Source organism: Ahaetulla prasina, chromosome 7, assembly GCF_028640845.1.
Source record: "Ahaetulla prasina isolate Xishuangbanna chromosome 7, ASM2864084v1, whole genome shotgun sequence".
Lineage (NCBI taxonomy): Eukaryota > Metazoa > Chordata > Lepidosauria > Squamata > Colubridae > Ahaetulla > Ahaetulla prasina.
In genome coordinates, this window is record NC_080545.1 from 82036341 (window position 1) to 82051825 (window position 15485).

The 15485-nt window shown below is 45.0% G+C and overlaps 1 protein-coding gene across 5 annotated transcripts in view; it reads left to right on the top strand.

Moving 5' to 3' along the window:
* Window positions 1-15485, top strand: part of TMTC1 (transmembrane O-mannosyltransferase targeting cadherins 1) — a 210275-nt gene that overhangs the window by 124972 nt on the left and 69818 nt on the right. For 3 of the 5 annotated variants that reach the window (XM_058191782.1, XM_058191784.1, XM_058191785.1), the window contains one exon: window positions 3148-3261. The exons of the other annotated variants lie outside the window; for them this stretch is intronic. In XM_058191782.1, the coding sequence (XP_058047765.1) occupies window positions 3148-3261 (114 nt within the window). The remainder of the gene's footprint in view (window positions 1-3147; window positions 3262-15485) is intronic. 5 annotated transcript variants of the gene reach the window in all.

Genomic DNA, 15485 nt, shown 5'->3' on the forward strand with positions numbered 1-15485 from the left:
AAATCCCTGCCCCCCCCCCATGCCCAGCTGAGCCACGCGATCATCAGAGGTTTTTGATTTTTTTTAACTTTTAAAAGCATTTTTTCTTCAGCCGAAAAAATACTTTTAAAACTAAAAAAAAAGCCTCTGATGATCGCGCGGCTCAGCTGAGATCATCAGAACCTTTTAAAAGCATTTTTTCTACAGAAAAATGCTTTTTTAAAAAAAGTTGGCCACACCCACCCAGTCACATTACCCCCCCCCCACCAAGCCACGCCCACAGAACAAATTTTACATTTCACCCCTGCCTAGAACCAAGTGATTTCAGAACTCACCTACCAGTATTATTTCATTATATAAATGACATTGTATAAATTGTAAAAAAGGTGGCAGGCTTTGAGTTACCAGGTCATCAATGGACAATATTGAATAGAATTTGCACCTCATGCGGCATCTGCCAAGACTCTCTGTATAAGTGGGACATAGCATTCTCCCCTCTGTGTAATTGCGTGATCCCATGTCAAATTATGGATTATATCATGACTGGCTCTAAGCCGGGAGCATATACCGGACCGGTATCTGATTTTTTAAAACTATATATATATAAACTATGCTGCACTTCGATGGTTAAAAGGCCTAGACATTGGTATTTCAACATAGATCTTTTTAACATTTTTATTTTATTGTGTTCTACTATTCTAGATGAAATGTTAATATATATTGCTAGTCCATGTATGATATGCCATATGCTAAATAAACAAATAATTTCATCAGGTCTGCCCACCTGTTGAAACACCAACATTTCTCTTAGTCCTAAAATGGGAACTCTATTGGAAGCTGGAAATCTGTATTCTGTGGGGACAACCTATGTCCTAAAAAATAAAACATATTCTTGACTCTCAGAAGTTTCATCTCAAGTGGACCGTTTATGCATGGCACTGCATTATAGGTTGGTCTGTGAGAAAGAAGGAAATCATATTGTTTTCAAACGTAGCATAACCGTGGGTTTCCCCCCGTTTATTTCCTACTCTCAACTAATTCAATTGTTATATATTTTCTTCAGGGAACAATATCAGATTTTATTGGGCAAGTGTTCATGGAAAATTTGAGTTGGACTATTCAACGAGAAATGGAAAAAATGTTTTGTTATTGTTCCTCATATTTCCCTACGTGGCTATGTTACATGTACTTATTATTTCCTATTTTAATTAGAAAATGGTTTTCCAGGTAAATCTGGCACCGGATTTCAAGCTTTCCAGGACAATTTTGGCAGAATACTGTACTTAGAAGTTTCCTAAGCAGCAACATGTCAGATTTTGCTTGCGTTGATTACCATGAAGAATCTATAAGACGAGCATCATCAGTTTTAAGTTTTAAATTTAGGTCTTGGATTTTTGAGAGTTGTTATAGCCCTTCCTGAATGCAATTTTTTGGACAAAAGTTTACTGAAGTTTTATTTGGTCCTCATCTCCATCTGTAGGATGTTTATAACAGTTTACTTGTTCTTTTCAGTTTCACCTGTGCTTTTTTGTTGCACATTCAGAACTGTCTCTGTTTTTGAATTGAAGGGAGGAGTTTCTGAGTTTTAAGAAAGCTGTATGGATACTATTTGGAAAATGTTCTAGAACAGCATTTCTTAACCTTGGCATCTTTGAGATATGTGGACACCTACTCCCAGAATTCCCTAGCCAGCATGATTGAGAAATATTGCTCTAGACAGATTTCTCCTAGACTAGACAGTACAGACCCAAGCATTAACGAAAGTAGAAACCCTTCTAACTTGGGAGTATTTTTATTTAACCTCTTTTTGGAAAAGTTGAGCCTTACTTTTCTCTCTCATTCTTCGGAACGCTCGGTAGTTGGAGATTCTGCAAAAAGAAACCTAAGAACAGCAAAAGTAGTAGAAGCACCCAAACTCTCCCTTCCTATTCTGCATCACCATCACCTCCTCATTCCTTTGCTTTTTGTCAGATATTTCATAGCTGTTAAACTAAGGGAGCCTTGGTCTGTTGTCTATGAGACTTGGGGTTCATTGTCCACAGCCATACTGATCTAATAGTTGTTCTAAAAAAGTTCTCAGTGGAGTGAAACAGTCTTCATTAAGATCACCTTATGCCAGGGATGTCAAACTCGATGACATTGAGGGCTGTATCAGGGTTGTGTTTGACCTTGGGGGCCCCGGGTGGGCATGGCCAGCTCGACATCACTTGTGTCAGAGGCGCCTGTAGCGGCCTGAATGCTGTGCCAGCGAAAATGGGCTCCTGAGCTCTTTTTTCGGCTGTGACAGCCTCCTGCAACCTTTGCCCACAGCCCTCGCAAGCTCTGTTTTTGGCTGCGAGGGTCTCCTGCAACCCTCTGCCAGCGAAGGAGCTTGGGAGGACTGCACACAGCCCTCCAAGCTTCATTTTCTCTGGCAGAAGCACCGCAGGCCGGTCCTTTGCTTTTTCCAGGGCGGCCTCACAGGCCAGATCCAAGCACCCTGCGGCCCAGATCCAGCCCCTGAGCCTTGACTTTGACACCCCTGCCTTATGCCATCTGCAGGACTACTGAATCAATCAAGCTCACATTACAATCATATTTATCAGTATTATTAGGAAAGGGGTGTGTGTGTGTGTGTGTGTGTGTGAGAGAGAGAGAGAGAGAGAGAGAGAAAGAGGAGGAGATGATGGATGATAGAAAAGAACTGGGAAAAATAAGGAGCAAAGAAAAGGAATTTACATTTCCCTAGCTATTGAGAGCTGTGCCTCTGTTCTTACTAGTTGCATGATACCTTAGCTACTTTCTCCTTATGGGAATGCAGCTGGCCATCCTGACACTGTCGTCTGTTCCTACTCTTTGGCTCCCATGAGTCTGTGTTTCTTTAGACAAAAGCTGCAAGCTTGGATTTTTATACAGTGTGTTCTTTTCCCATTATGATGAAATGCCATAAATTCTTCTTTCGTTTAGTATTCCCAACATGTGCTAGCACTTGAAGTCCCAGAATTTCTTAACTAATGTGGATCACCACTGTACAATTTTGCATGATAAGATGCTTTCAGGTATTTATTTTCGAGCAGGCTTCTTTCTCATTTGATGTTCCTTGAGACAGAATAGAAAGGAAGTGACAAATCAGTCATGTTTAAACCAAGTGATTCACATTGCTGTTCCTGTGTGGTTTGTCTTCCATAGATCAGGAGTCCAAACTCTACCCCATAATGCCAAGGTGCACTACAATTATGCCAATTTTCTGAAAGACCAAGGCCGTGATAGAGAAGCCGTCTACCACTACAAAACAGCACTCCAGTAAGTTCTCAAGAATATCCATAAAATTAATTCATCCTTCTTCCATCAGGGATTAAAAAAAACACCTAGCCTGATAACTGGGAGGGCATGATGCCATAGGACTGATTTCTCCAGTGGGTAAAATGCAAGGGAAGTTTGGGGCTGCGTATATCTCATGGGGCTACCACTGAGAAGTCCTGTAACTTTGTAAGCTTCATGAAGAAGGGAGACTCTCAATAGACCCTCTCTAGATGAGTTGGACAAGCAGGCTCAATTCTGTCTGTCAGGTGTCACCTGAACTGTGCTGGTATTGAACCATGTAGATCAGGAGTCTCCAACCTTGGCAACTTTAAACCTGGTGGACTTCAACTCCCAGAATTCCCCAGCCAGCTTTGCCAAGGTTGGAGATCCCTGATGTAGATAGTTAGCAAGCATTAGTTTGAATGGGCCCCAGAAACCTCATAGAAAGAGGCATTAAGATTGGCATTATGCTACACTGGCAAGATTATCCCACCAGTAATTTTGCCAGTGCATTTTGTACCAGCTACAATTTCTGGATCATATCCAAAGGCAGCCCCACATAAACTTTACTACAGTAGAGAAACACACACGTTCTGTTGTGTTTGTGTGTTCAGAGCCACAGGGGCATTTTCTCTCAGAGTAGAGATTTTTCTTTTATAGCCTTCAAGGACAACTGAAAGAAGGGCATGACATGATGGCTCAGTGGTTAGAATGCAGTATTGCAGGAGTTCAATCGCCTGCTTGCCAGGAGTTCAATCCTGATGGGGCACAAGATTGACTCAGCCGTCCATTCTTCTGAGGACCCAGTAAAATGAGGACCCAGATTTGGGGGGGCCAATATGCTGACTTGGAAACTGCCTAGAGCCCTGATGGCGAACCTATGGCACGCGTGCCAGAGGTGGCACGCGTGCCAGAGGTGGCACGCAGAACCCTCTCTGCTGGCACGAGCGCCGTCGCTCCAGGTCAGATCTCCGTGGTGTTTCTTTCATGAGCTTCTGTTTCTCTGCAAACGACGAAACCGAAGCTTACAAAAGAAAAAGATCTTACTTTTTGCTGCGCTGCCGGTGTTGGGATGCCTTGCCTCCCGCTAGCCAGCTGGTCTTCGGGTCTCTGCTGTGCATGCATGCATGTCCACGCATGCACACTTGCATGCTTGTGCACCTGCACATTTGCACACGCACGCATGTCCACACGTGTGTGTACTTGTTTGCGTGCGCACCTTTCAGTTTGGCCATGCGCGCACACAGTTTGGGCACTCGGGGTCTCAAAGGTTCACCATCACTGGCCTAGAGAGAGCTCTAAAGCAATTTGAGGCTTTCTATAAGTCTAATTATTATTATTTTTAATTTGAATTTATATCCCGCCCTTCTCCGAAGACTCAGGGCGGCTTACACTGTGTTAAGCAATAGTCTTCATCCATTTGTATATTATATACAAAGTCAACTTTATTGCCCCCAACAATCTGGGTCCTCATTTTACCTACCTTATAAAGGATGGAAGGCTGAGTCAACCTTGGGCCTGGTGGGACTTGAACTTGCAGTAATTGCGTGTTAATAACTGTGTTAATAACAGACAGACATAGTCTGCTGAGCCACTAGAGGCTCTTATTGCTATTGCTATGATATCCTGCCAATGTAAAGGTCCTCCAGTGACTTGTTGCCTTGAGTTTGGTCAAGTATGACATAGGAGAAGCAGAAGACAAACTTGAGTGGTGGAGAGAAGCCCAAGCATGAGATTTTAGATACCACTGCTTTTTCCCATGTGGATTGAATATCATCTGTCATAGTCAGCATGACAAGATCAAGGGAAAAAAGGATAGTTTGATCCAGTAGTTAAGGGTGTCAAACTGGCGGCCCGCAGGCCACTGCCACCCCAGCTCCACTAAGGGAAAAACCGTCATAATACGTCATGTGATGTCAACATGACGCCGCGAGTTTGACACCCGTGCAGTAGTTGAACATGGTCCCACACAGTGGTGGAATTCAATTTCTTTTGCTACCAGTTCTGTGGGTGTGGCTTAGTGGGCGTGGTGTGGCTTGGGCGTGGCTGGGTGGGCGTTTGCAGGGGAATTTCCGCTGCCACTTCTCCAGAACTTGTCGAACCAGTTGAATTTCCACTTTCATGAGGCCTGTCTCCAATCTCTAGCGTAGCATTAGACACCCATTTTGGGATCTGAAGGGTCAATCTTAGAAATTTGAATTGAACAAGTTCTAATGGGTACAGAGTTGAAGAAGGGGCCCGAGCTGAAAAGGGGCCCACCTGGGCAACATAAAAATTTGTTCTGTTGTTTTAGCTTTGAATAATTTGAGTGCTGAAGGGCTATAATGGCCACCTCTTGTCTTAAGGAATTTGACAATGGCAGATGAGATACAGATGAATACTTCCTTTAAATTAGCCAGTTGATCAATTAATTCCCAGATATTTTTATTTTCTGGATTTGAGTTCGTATATTCCTTTGGAGAGAACTTATGGGGTCCCTCAGGGGTCGATTCTCTCGCCCCTGCTGTTCAACATCTACATGAAGCCGCTGGGTGAGATCATCGTTCAGTTGAGGGACGGTCTGGACCGAATTTGGGATGATCCAAGCGAGGGAGAGGAGGCACGTCTTGTTGAGCACATTTGGGATGAGTTTGACCCTGTGGCTCCCGAGGACGTGGACAGGTTGTTGGGGAGGCTTCACGGCACGACATGTTTACTGGACCCGTGCCCTTCCTGGCTGGTACTGGCCACTCAGGCGGTGACACGAGGCTGGCTCCAGAGGATTATCAACGCTTCTTTGTTGGATGGGGTTTTCCCTGCCGCCTTGAAAGAGGCGGTGGTGAGACCCCTCCTTAAGAAGCCCTCTTTGGACCCAGCTATTTTGGCTAATTATCGTCCAGTCTCCAACCTTCGCTTTGTTGCGAAGGTTGTAGAGAGTGCCGTGGCGCGACAGCTGCCCCAACACCTGGATGAAGATGTCTATCTAGACCCGTTCCAGTCCGGCTTCCGACCCGGATACAGCACGGAGACAGCTTTGGTCGCATTGGTGGATGATCTCTGGAGGGCCAGGGACAAGGGATATTCCTCTGCCCTGGTCCTATTAGACCTCTCAGCGTTCGATACCATCGATCATGGTATCCTGCTGCGCGGTTGGAGGATTGGGAGTGGGAGGCACCGTATATCGGTGGTTCTCCTCCTATCTCTCCGACCGGTCGCAGACGGTGTTGACAGGGGGCAGAGGTGGGCGCGAGGGGCCTCACTTATGGGGTCCCTCAGGGGTCGATTCTCTCGCCTGCTGTTCAACATCTACATGAAGCCGCTGGGTGAGATCATCGTTCAGTTGAGGGACGGTCTGGACCGAATTTGGGATGATCCAAGCGAGGAGAGGAGGCACGTCTTGTTGAGCACATTTGGGATGAGTTTGACCCTGTGGCTCCGAGGGGCGTGGACAGGTTGTTGGGGAGGCTTCACGGCACGACATGTTTACTGGACCCGTGCCCTTCCTGGCTGGTACTGGCCACTCAGGCGGTGACACGAGGCTGGCTCAGAGGATTATCAACGCTTCTTTGTTGGATGGGGTTTTCCTGCCGCCTTGAAAGAGGCGGTGGTGAGACCCTCCTTAAAGCCCTCTTTGGACCCAGCTATTTTGGCTAATTATCGTCCAGTCTCCAACCTTCGCTTTGTTGCGAAGGTTGTAGAAATGCCGTGGCGCGACAGCTGCCCCAACACCTGGATGAAGATGTCTATCTAGACCCGTTCCAGTCCGGCTTCCGACCCGGATACAGCACGGAGACAGCTTTGGTCGCATTGGTGGATGATCTCTGGAGGGCCAGGGACAGGGATATTCCTCTGCCCTGGTCCTATTAGACCTCTCAGCAGCGTTCGATACCATCGATCATGGTATCCTGCTGCGCCGGTTGGAGGGATTGGGAGTGGGAGGCACCGTATATCGGTGGTTCTCCTCCTATCTCTCCGACCGGTCGCAGACGGTGTTGACAGGGGGGCAGAGGTCGGCCGCGAGGGGCCTCACTTGTGGGGTCCCTCAGGGGTCGATTCTCTCGCCCCTGCTGTTCAACATCTACATGAAGCCGCTGGGTGAGATCATCAGTGGTTTCGGGGTGAGATACCAGCAGTACGCTGACGACACTCAGCTGTACTTTTCCACCCCGGACCACCCCAATGAAGCTGTTGAAGTGCTGTCCCGGTGTTTGGAGGCTGTACGGGTCTGGATGGGGAGAAACAGGCTCAAGCTTAATCCCTCCAAGACGGAGTGGCTGTGGATGCCGGCACCGATTCAGTCAGCTGCAGCCGCGCTGGCTGTTGGTGGCGAGTTACTGGCCCCAAAGGATAGGGTGCGCAACTTGGGTGTCCTTCTGGATGATCGGCTGTCGCTTGACGATCATTTGACGGCCGTCTCCAGGAGGGCCTTCCACCAGGTTCGCCTGGTCCGCAGTTGCGCCTTCCTTGATCGGGATGCCTTATGCACGGTCACTCATGCGCTCGTTACCTCTCGCTTGGATTACTGTAATGCTCTCACATGGGGCTCCCCTGAAGTGCGCCGGAGGCTTCAGTTAGTCCAGAATGCAGCTGCTGGTGATAGAGGGAGCTACACGTAGCTCCCATGTAACACCGCTCCTGCGCAGACTGCACTGGCTGCCTGTGGCCTTCCGGGTGCACTTTAAGGTGTTGGTTACGACCTTTAAAGCGCTCCATGGCTTAGGACCTGGGTACTTACGGGACCGCCTGCTGTTACCATACGCCTCCCACCGACCCGTACGCTCCCACAGAGAGGGACTTCTCAGGGTGCCGTCCGCCAAACAATGTCGGCTGGCGGCCCCCAGGGGAAGGGCCTTCTCTGTGGGGGCTCCCACACTCTGGAACGAGCTTCCCCCGGGTTTACGTCAAATACCTGACCTTCGGACATTCCGTCGCGAACTCAAGACTCACTTTTTTATCCGCGCGGGGCTGGCTTAAATTGGGATTTTAAATTTTAAATTTATTAATTTTAAATGGGGTTTTAGTAGAGTAAATTTTAATCATTGGGCTAATTTAAATAAGTTTTTTTTAAAATTGGATTTTAAATTTGTATATTGTATTGCTGGTTTTTATTATGCCTGTACACCGCCCTGAGTCCTTCGGGAGAAGGGCGGTATAAAAATTAAATAAAATAAATAAAATAAAATAATAAATAAATTATGATAAATGCACTTCCTTGCCAAAACCTCCATCCTTATTGTCAAAGGATGTCAAGTTTTCAACCAGCCTGGTAAAAGGATGTTGTTTATGTCTAAATATAGCATATTGGCAAGGCTTTGCAGTTCTGGTTCTATAAATACATATATAATGCTATCAACATGCATAATCACTACCAGTAGGCATTTTTATATTTCTTCAGAGAATGCAATGTAGGCAAACAAAATATACAAATGTATCGCATTGGAAACTGAAAACTAACATCAGCGCAAAAGATCATCAAGAAAGAGAAATGGGGGAAACATTTTTCTTTAATCCATTCACCTACTCAAAATTTGGCTCCGAAAATAATTTTCCAGCTCCAACAGATCTCTTGTATGTGTTGCGTAAAGCTGCAATATAATTTGATTTTGGCATAGTGGATTATTTTAATACAGTCATTGTGGATTTATAAATCATAATTTATGACTTTATGGGCGGGAAGTCCTCGCCTTACAATAATTCATTAAGCGACCGTTTGAAATTAACAACTGCACTGAAAAAAGTTACTGACAGCCAGTTCTTGTCGTGTCCCACTCCTCCGCTGACGGCCGGGTCAGGGAAATCCGAATCAGGCGTGCCTCTGCAGCTCTGCCAAAGTCCTAGCAAAGTCCTCAAGGCAGGCAGGAGACCAGAAAGTGACTTCAGCAAGATATGTTTGACTTTGCCTGACTCAGAGACTGCCAGAAAGCAGATCCTTTATATAGGCCATGGGGTGTGGCTCCATGACTCAGCACTTATCCAGGCCTGCCCCTCCCTTCCTTCTGACGCCGCCGCCTATCAATTCTTCTGAAGCGAGAGTCACTCCAGTCGGCAGCTGTTGGTAATTGACCTCCCTCAGGCTCACATGCTGTGGGGGAGGGGGAGGGGTCTAGTTGCTCCGTTTGCCTGGGCATGGAGCCAGGGCTGGGGCCGGGAGGTGCTCCCTCCTCCGCAGCCTGTCTGGGCATGGAGCCAGGGCTAGGGCCGGGAGGTGCCCCCTCCTCCTCAGCCTGTCTGGGCATGGAACCAGGGCTGGGGCCGGGAGGCATACTAGGACATTCCTCAGCGTTCGGAAGCAGATAAGAAGACCCCAGCTGCGGTGAGAGCGGGCAAGACACAACAGTTCTTCACATTGCAACCATTGCAGCATCTCTACAGTCACATGATCAAAATATTGGTGCTCAGCTATGGGTATGTATTTACATCGGTAGCAATGTCCCAGGAACACGTGATCACCATTTGCATCTTCCCAGCCAGCTTCCAACAAGCAAAGTCAGTGGGGGAAGCTGGATTCTCCTGACAATCACATGATTCATTTAACAGCAATGATTTGCTTAACTAACCATGGCAAAAAGGATAAGATGAGTAATTAATGATCAGTGATGCATAAGAGACTGTGCACTTAAATATGTTTAGGAGATATAAATAAAATGTATCGGGGGGGGGGGAGAAGAAAAGAGAGAGAGGAAGAGACCGTGAAAAATGATGTATTTATTTTAAAGAATTTTATAAAAGGGAGGAATATGGGAAAAGTGATGTATAAGATGTGACCAGGTTAACACTCCTTTCATAAAATACGTACAATGAAAGAAAAGTTTTAATAAAACTTGTTAAAAAAAACATAGCAAAAAAGGTCATAAAATTGGGTGTGATTCACTTAAGAACCACCTTGCTTAACAATGGAAATTCTGGTTCCAGTTGTGGTTCTAAGTATAGGACTACCTACACCTCTCTCCCATCCCTCTCTCTCTCACTCTGGCTCTCCTATCTTTTTATCTGTCTGTCGTAATTACATCTATTTTATCCAGGGATGAAATTTACTTATCTTCGCTACCGGTTCGCAAATGTCAGCACGCTCGCTTTGCTTGCACGCAATACCTCTGTGCATGTGCAGGACCTTTTGCGCATGCACAGAGGGTCAAAAAAGGACATGATGACATATGGGCAGGTGGGCGGAGCCTCCTGCTACCGGCACTACCAGTTCGCCCGAGCCGGATAGAACTGGCTCAATTTCACCATTTTTATTATCTCTCTCTCTCTCTCTCTCCTAACTACATCTCTCCCTCCCTCCTTATTTAGCTATCTATCTGATGCAATGCTATATAAGAGCAGGAGGACTACCGATAGATGAACCAAGTTGTGATTCATGTGGTAAACCATGTAAAAGGAAATCTGCGATTTTCTTTCTCACAGTGTCAAAGCCCAACCACAAAACCTTTGCTTTTTCTCTTGTAGGGAGAAAAACATCTTGAAAAGATTTGACCAACTTGCTCTCTGAGGTTTCTGGCTGAGCTTATTGTACCCACCGCCTGGGTCATCTTTCAGCCACCTTTGGGTTTTCCCCACACTTTTCAGCTTTCCAAAATACCAAAGTTTTAAACATGCATAACAAAAAGGGAAATATGTGACGGACTCACAGGGACTGAATTTGATTAATGCAAATAGAATTTAAGTAAAACCTACAGGAAGTTTAGTCTTGCCCTGCTTCACTGATTTTATAGCATGAGGCTCCTGCATGGAATGGGTAGCCCCTGCCTTCCCTTGGGCTATTAAGCAGAATGGAACCAATTTGGAGACAGACTGTAACCAAGGGCAAATGCTCTGCATAACTAGGTTTGCCACATGTTTTCCTTCTGACCAATTCCTTGTAGCCCTCCTTTGTTTGCAGTATAAGCTCCTGAGGACGTAATAGACTCAGAGCTGGCCCTAGGTTATAATAACTCTTTTTGTCAACTGATTTCAGATAACTTGGTCCATTGTGGCATTTATTCTTGTATTTTTACAGACTAAGAGGCAGAGAGATGCATATCAGGAAGTTCTGCTTTTAGCAATAGCAATAGTGCTTAGACTTACCATACTATTCGGAGTATAAAACACACTTTTTCTCCCCCTAAAAGTGGGTGAAAATTGTGGTGCATCTTATACACCGAATGTTGCCGAAGCCCCATCCACTCGCCGCCCCCCACCCTTTGGCTATTTTTGGCCTCCGCATGTTGCATTTCTAGCTTCCACGCGTCACATTTTGGGTCGGTTCCAGATGGCAGGGATTGGCAGCGGTGAATGGGCTGTGATGAATGGGCCGTGGCGGAAGCAAACAGGCGGCAGTGAATTGGCCACGGCAGCGGTGAACAGGCCGTGGTAAATGGGTGGTGGCAAATGGGCTGTGCTGGTGGTGAATGGGCTGCACCGAACAAGCCACTCCGGCAGTGAACATGCCGCAGTGAACAGGCTGCGCTGAATGGGCTGCACTGAATGGGTTGCGCTGAACGGGCCACGGTGGCGGTAAACAGGGAGTGAACATATGGTGGTGAATGGGCTGCAGCGAACGGACCGTGGCAGCATCAAATGGGCCATGGCGAACAGGCCGTGAGAAAAGGGCTGCGGTGGCGGCAAACGGGTGGTGGCTAATGGGCAAAGGCAGATTTTTTTTTCTTGTTTTCCTCCCCCCAAAAGGTAGGTGCGTCTTATACTCTGGTCCATCTTATAGTCTGAAAAATATGGTATATATCGCTTCACAGTGCTTTTACAGCCCTCTCTAAGCAGTTTACAGAGTCAGCCTATTGCCCTCATCAATCTGGATCCTCATTTTACCCACCTCAGAAGGATGGAAGGCTGAGTCAAGCTTGATTTTCCAGCTTTTACCCTCCGAGTCAGACCTGGGCATTTCATAGCTTATATTTTGATAAGGAAACTTGGAAATTGAAGCCCACACATCTTAAAGTGGCGAAGGTTGAAAAACATTATTATAGATGCAAGGATGGCCCAATGAGTCAGGGACAACTCGCCATGGTCAACTTGCTGCCAGAGAACTCGTCGTGGCCAACTCTCCACAGGACAACTTGCTGCAGGATAATTCAGTGCTGTATTCATCATTTCATTCAGGATCTTTTATTATCAGTATTAGTCATGGTTCTGTTGAAATTAATTTAACTTTTGTACTTGTTGAGTTGTTCCATGTGGTGAGTTGGCCGTGGCGAGTTATCCCATTCCATGGTCCAATACAGTTAAAAGTAATAACTGAGAGGCAGCTAGCAGGTTTTCTTGATTGAAGTCTTACTATTGAAAAGTGCAAAATCTCTATTACCTGTAGATAGGAACAGACAGCTCTCTTCAACTGGCACTTAATCTCAGTCAATTTGTTTGGGAATTAGGCTAAGCACCCAGTAATTGCTGTCAGAGACTTTCTCCTCCATCCCCCCCCATCCCCTCCAACTCCATAAGCATCAAGTGACTGGGAAGAGCTTTAATTATAGAGAAGGTTGTTTTTAGGATTGATTTGCTAGGAGGGTTAATTAAGCCTCATTAGGTGTATAGACTAGAGCAAAACTCTTTTCAGAGCATTGCCAGCACCATTGCAGGTATGAAGGACCGACAGTGAATCTTCTAAAGTTGCTGCTAGCTGCACTAAGGGATTTGTGGTTGCTTGGCAACTTGAAATTAAGTTGTGATCACCTTGCTCTCATCTGTCATCTTTTCAACTACAGCAATTCAGGTGGGTGAAACTAAACATGGTTTCATGTTAGGGCATTGCTCTTCTTGCTGCTAAAAAAAAATATCTTTGGATCTAGCAAGGAGCAGGTAGCACTTGTCTCTTTGATAATAAGCAACTAGCTAACCATAAGGTTTTAGAAACTGAAAATGGAGGATAGTTAGTCAGTGCTTTAGTTGAAATGAGCAGGTTGTCTTGCCCAGAAAAAAAACATAAAGGAAAGTGAAGGTGGTGGTAGGGGGTCTCCTAGGGGGTAGGAGGCTAGAGAAAGGGATAAATAACTTTCTGGGGCTTTGCAAGTGGGGATGTACCTCATACAACCATTTTGGAGATCCCTCCCTCCAGTTTTTTTTTTTTAACACCATGACATGTCTTTAAAATTCCAAATGCATCTCTTGGCCTTGAAAGGATCTCAGGCCTGTATTTTACATGGTGACCAGCACAGAAATTTTATTTTTATTTTTATTTGAATTTATATCCCGCCCTTCTCCGAAGACTCAGGGTGGCTTACACTGTGTTAAGCAATAGTCTTCATCCATTTGTATATTATATACAAAGTTAACTTTTATTGCCCCCAACAATCTGGGTCCTGACAGAGTTTCTTGCAAAAATCAAATCCAGAAAGCACACACAGGCAGACTGATGCAGCAGGATTCATTAACTTCTTTATATACATAATAACAGGTGAAGATAAATGTACAATACCAATAGCTGGTTCACAGGCAGAGGAGAGAACAGTTCTTAGTTTCAATTCAGCAGAGCAGACCAGCAGACAGGTTCACAGACTGCTTAGTTTCAGTTTCAATTCTCTGCACAGACTCAGATGATGCAGACTAAGACACGCCTTGGCTCCAGTCTGTGTCGGCTCCCAATTGGCTGACTTAGTTGCTATGCCTATTCATTGGCTGACCTTGTTACCATGTCTCTGCCAGTTCATGAATAATCTGACAGAAATAAATTTAGGGAGATAAATGTCAGGTTGAGACAAACAGGAAAATGGGAAATTCTGGTAAATAGTGGTTTGTGACTGGTTATGCCCCCCTCTAGTGGTGTGTGGTTTTTTTTTGTAAATGGTGAAGTCCACCCCTAAGAGATATTTTCTATGCATGCCCCGACATATTTTTAAAATTGCATCTCAGCTCAGAAGCACTGAAAAATTAGTAACACCTAACTAATGCTATAGGGCAGTTTTTCAAACTTGGCAATTTTAAGATGGGCGGACTTCAACTGGCAGGGGAATTCTAGGAGTCGATGTCCATACATCTTAAAAGCTGCCAAATTTTTAAAAATTGCTGCTATACATCAATTCTATATGGGAGAAAGGGCAAGGAGGTAAGTCATGAAATAATAGGAGAAGTGAATTCACTCAGATATCCAGAGTGTGAACAATAAGGAAGAAGCTGAGATCATCATATAGATGACACCACTTTTCTGGCTTCTAATAAACAAAAATTCGCGTGATAAATCGAAAAAAGTGCATTTATACAAATGAAAGCTTGACACTAATTTCTAGTATTATCAAATTCAGAATGGTGGCTACTATAGATTTGGACAGCTCTTAGGCAAGGCTTGTTTAGGTAAATTTTCAGCTATGAGTGAACAGGGCAATGTTGGATGGCACCATATAAACCTTGTTACCTCTTTCCTGTAGCGTAGCATATTGTGCCAACATGGTCAATATAGCAATAGCAATAGAACTTAGATTTTATAGTGCTTTTACAGCCATCTCTAAGTGGTTTACAGAGTCAGCATATTGCCCCCAACAATTAGGCTCCTCATGGTTTAGTTCCTGTGTGAATAACTTCAATTTTGGCAGAAATCTTAGGCAACTTAAGAGAGGTAGAAGGAAAGATGACATTAACATATCAAAGTATTTTTAAAAAAAATTAATATATTTTTTTAAAGTAAGATCTCCCTTGATTTTAGCACACCTCCTGAGACCTCCATGTTATATTTATGTTGTTAAAGAGCCTCAGAATGGTTTGACATCTGAAGGAGATGGACGTTTAAGAAATTTGAAATATAAATAAATAAATAAATGAGGGTGAAGGTTCGTTCTTTTGAGTTTGTGGGTTGGTGTCCGAACGTTTCGTTACCAGGCTAGGTAACATCTTGAGCAGAGTTTAAAGGATCCTGGTAACGAAGTGTTTGGAAACCAACCCACAAACTCAAAAGAACGAACCTTCACCCTCATTTATTTATTTATATTTCAAATTTCTTCACCCCAGAGGTGAAATGTAAAATTTGTTACTACTGGTTCTGTGGGCGTGGCTTGGTAAGGGGGGTAATGTGACTGGGTGAGCGTGGCCAATTTTTTTTTTTAACCTTTAAAAGCATTTTTTTTACAACCTCTTCGGCCGATCATCAGAGGCTTTTTTTTTTACTTTTAAAAGCATTTTTTCGGCAGAAGAAAAAATGCTTTTAAAAGTAAAAAAACCAAACCTCTCATGATTGCGCAGCTCAGCTGGGGCGGGTGGGGGGGCAGGGATTTTTGCTACCAGTTCTCCAAATCACCCGCCGCCATCGCTACCGGATTGGGCGA